Here is a 2,562-nt window from a genome sequence, read left to right as displayed (position 1 = left end):
TCATATGATCCATTAACATCAAAACATCAATACATTGGGTTTTATAACTTTAATATAAAATATCGATTCTTATTATAAGAACTAAATATAGAGTATATTTCTTAATGATCAATCGTTTAAAGGGCGTTTTGGTAAAGTTTCATAATTGACCATGTTTGCTGGCATGTACCCAGCTGTCATAAATTTTTTATGAAATATGCTAAATAACCATTAAAGCTTTTTCATACTAAACAATATTTGAAACGAATTTTACCGTTAACAACTGTAAACAACAACATCGGCGAATGGATACATTATGTTTCAGCTATAGTATCTGGTATTTGGTTGATACTGTAATATAAATCTATTACCCACACTTATCCCACATTTGACAATCATAGATCAATATTATTGCGATAGTATATGGGTGGGTGCTTCACAGTTTCACGGTGTAGTTTACACTAACTGATTAGCATGCAAAATATGAATCAGATATAAGTGGCTTAAGATTAAAAAGAACTTTTCTAGGTTTCTCTTATCGACTTTTAAAATTTTGATTTAAATTTGTAAAATTATATTAACTAATACCGAATTCTATTGTTTTATGTTTTATCAATAGATTTTATCCTCTGGTTAATTATAAATTCCACGCTTTTCTTATGCAATATATTACGCTATAAGATTATATAAAATAGACCCTTTCCATTATACACATAATATCGAGAGAAGAAATTTTATTAAAATGACATCAACGAAAACTGTTCCTAATGTAACAACGCTTAGCATAACCCAGCCATGGAATGCCTCAAATGCAAATACATCGACAAGTCCTTCAGTAGTTGGATCTAGAAGTTTGGATTTAAATGGTCAAAATATTGCTTGGTTGGTTTTGGCAATATTCACTCTACTCACCAACTGTTCATTTTTATTTTTAATTTCATATATTAAGAACTTAAGAAAACCTAGTAATAGCTTTATTGCTAGTATGGCTGTTTTAGGTATACTCTGGTCAGCGATGTATATTTTTCCTCGTTGGGCGTTAAGTTCAATCATTAATAATTCTGAAAATTGGTTCTACTGCAGCTTAACAGCGCTTCTTGGTATCTTTTTCACTATAGTAATCAATCTTCATTTATGCTTGATAAGCTTAGATAAATACATTGCAATTATATTCCCGTTCTTCTACTTGAAACATGCTACTAATTATGCTATCACAATTTCCATTGGTGTGGTCTGGGTATTACCTTTATCAATCGCTATTATTCCACCATTAACATTTCGCAAGTTTAGCTCTGGAGCTTGCGTTTTAGTAAATTCCAACAATTTAGCCGCAGAAGAAAGTTATTTCATTGCAGTCTTTTCAATATTATTTTTTGTCCCAATTATTTGCATGGTCTTTGCCTATAGTCATATATTTTTGATTGCCAATAAGCAGCTTAAAGTATTGGCAGATCAAGATAATTCTCAACGCAGGTTTCTTAACATTAAAGCAGCTAAATATCTATCAATAATTGTTGGCGTTTTTCTCATCGCGTGGTTACCATATGTCATCTTCTTTTTCGCACTTTATGTCGGAGCAGTTAGACCTAACCTTGAAATCATTGATGCACTTTTCGTCTTACGATTTTTGGCATTCTCTTATCCATGCATTAATCCAGTTATGTATGGTCTTTTACAATCAGATTTGCGTAAGTATATTAATAAACAAATGTTTTTTCGTAACAACAGGATCGAAATGTTATCAACATCTCAATTTGGATTTAGTAATGGTAGACCAAAATAAAGTTGGTATTCAAGGTTGAGAAAGATCTTAATACTGGAGGACTTACATTCATAAATTTCATTGCCAATTGACAATAGAATGTCTAGAATTCTATAATCATAATCAAGTATTCTAGTTACTATGGCACCGTGCTGCTATATACGAATATACGTATCCATCTTTATGGTAGTACGCTTATCCATGTATATGTATATGTATATAACATATATACGTATACCATATACTTACTGTCATAGACTCGTACATACGAGTACGCTATGGCTACATGTACTATACAACAAATGTAAAATATTTAATAGCTAATTTACAGTTACTGCTGTGAAATAAAGATGACATATTGATACCCAATATCAGTATCATATAACCATTTAAAATTAGTGAACTGTTGATACAATCGGAATTATAATAATTCTTGTATAATCTACAGGACTGCTATATATTGAGAGTAATGAAGCAGCTATTCAATGTGGATTAATAGTATAGAATCAGGTGCAACAATAATACCCGTATTGATTAGCATAATGCATCTAGTATGATATGAAACAATAATCATAATCAGCATCCTACAAGTAGCACTAATTACCTAGCGGTGAAGACTAAGGTAGCTGAGTAGGTGAAGAAAACTTGCATCTGTTAGTGTCACGGTACGCCGTTACTAATTAAGTAACTGTAAATTAATGAATGCTTATGAATAGATAAGATAAGGTTATGTGCTATGTTTTAATGCGCTTGTAGCTGATAATAGGATGGTAGAAATGAGATAAAAATAGAAGTTGTTAGCAGTTAATTTACTGTAGGTT

At 31.1% G+C, this 2,562-nt stretch overlaps 1 protein-coding gene across 1 annotated transcript; it reads left to right on the top strand.

The window, feature by feature from the left end:
• Nucleotides 1-721: 721 nt before the first annotated feature.
• Nucleotides 722-1,762, top strand: TRIADDRAFT_34582 (uncharacterized protein; the record flags this gene model as incomplete). Its single annotated transcript, XM_002118663.1, has 1 exon — nt 722-1,762. The coding sequence occupies one exon, from the start codon at nt 722-724 to the stop codon at nt 1,760-1,762; it is 1,041 nt and encodes a 346-aa protein (XP_002118699.1).
• Nucleotides 1,763-2,562: the final 800 nt, after the last annotated feature.

This window comes from Trichoplax adhaerens, genomic scaffold (assembly GCF_000150275.1).
Source record: "Trichoplax adhaerens TRIADscaffold_460 genomic scaffold, whole genome shotgun sequence".
In the NCBI taxonomy this organism is placed as follows: domain Eukaryota; kingdom Metazoa; phylum Placozoa; class Uniplacotomia; order Trichoplacea; family Trichoplacidae; genus Trichoplax; species Trichoplax adhaerens.
The sequence above is the reverse complement of the archived record's forward strand: the minus strand, read 5'-3'. Positions and strand labels throughout refer to the sequence as shown.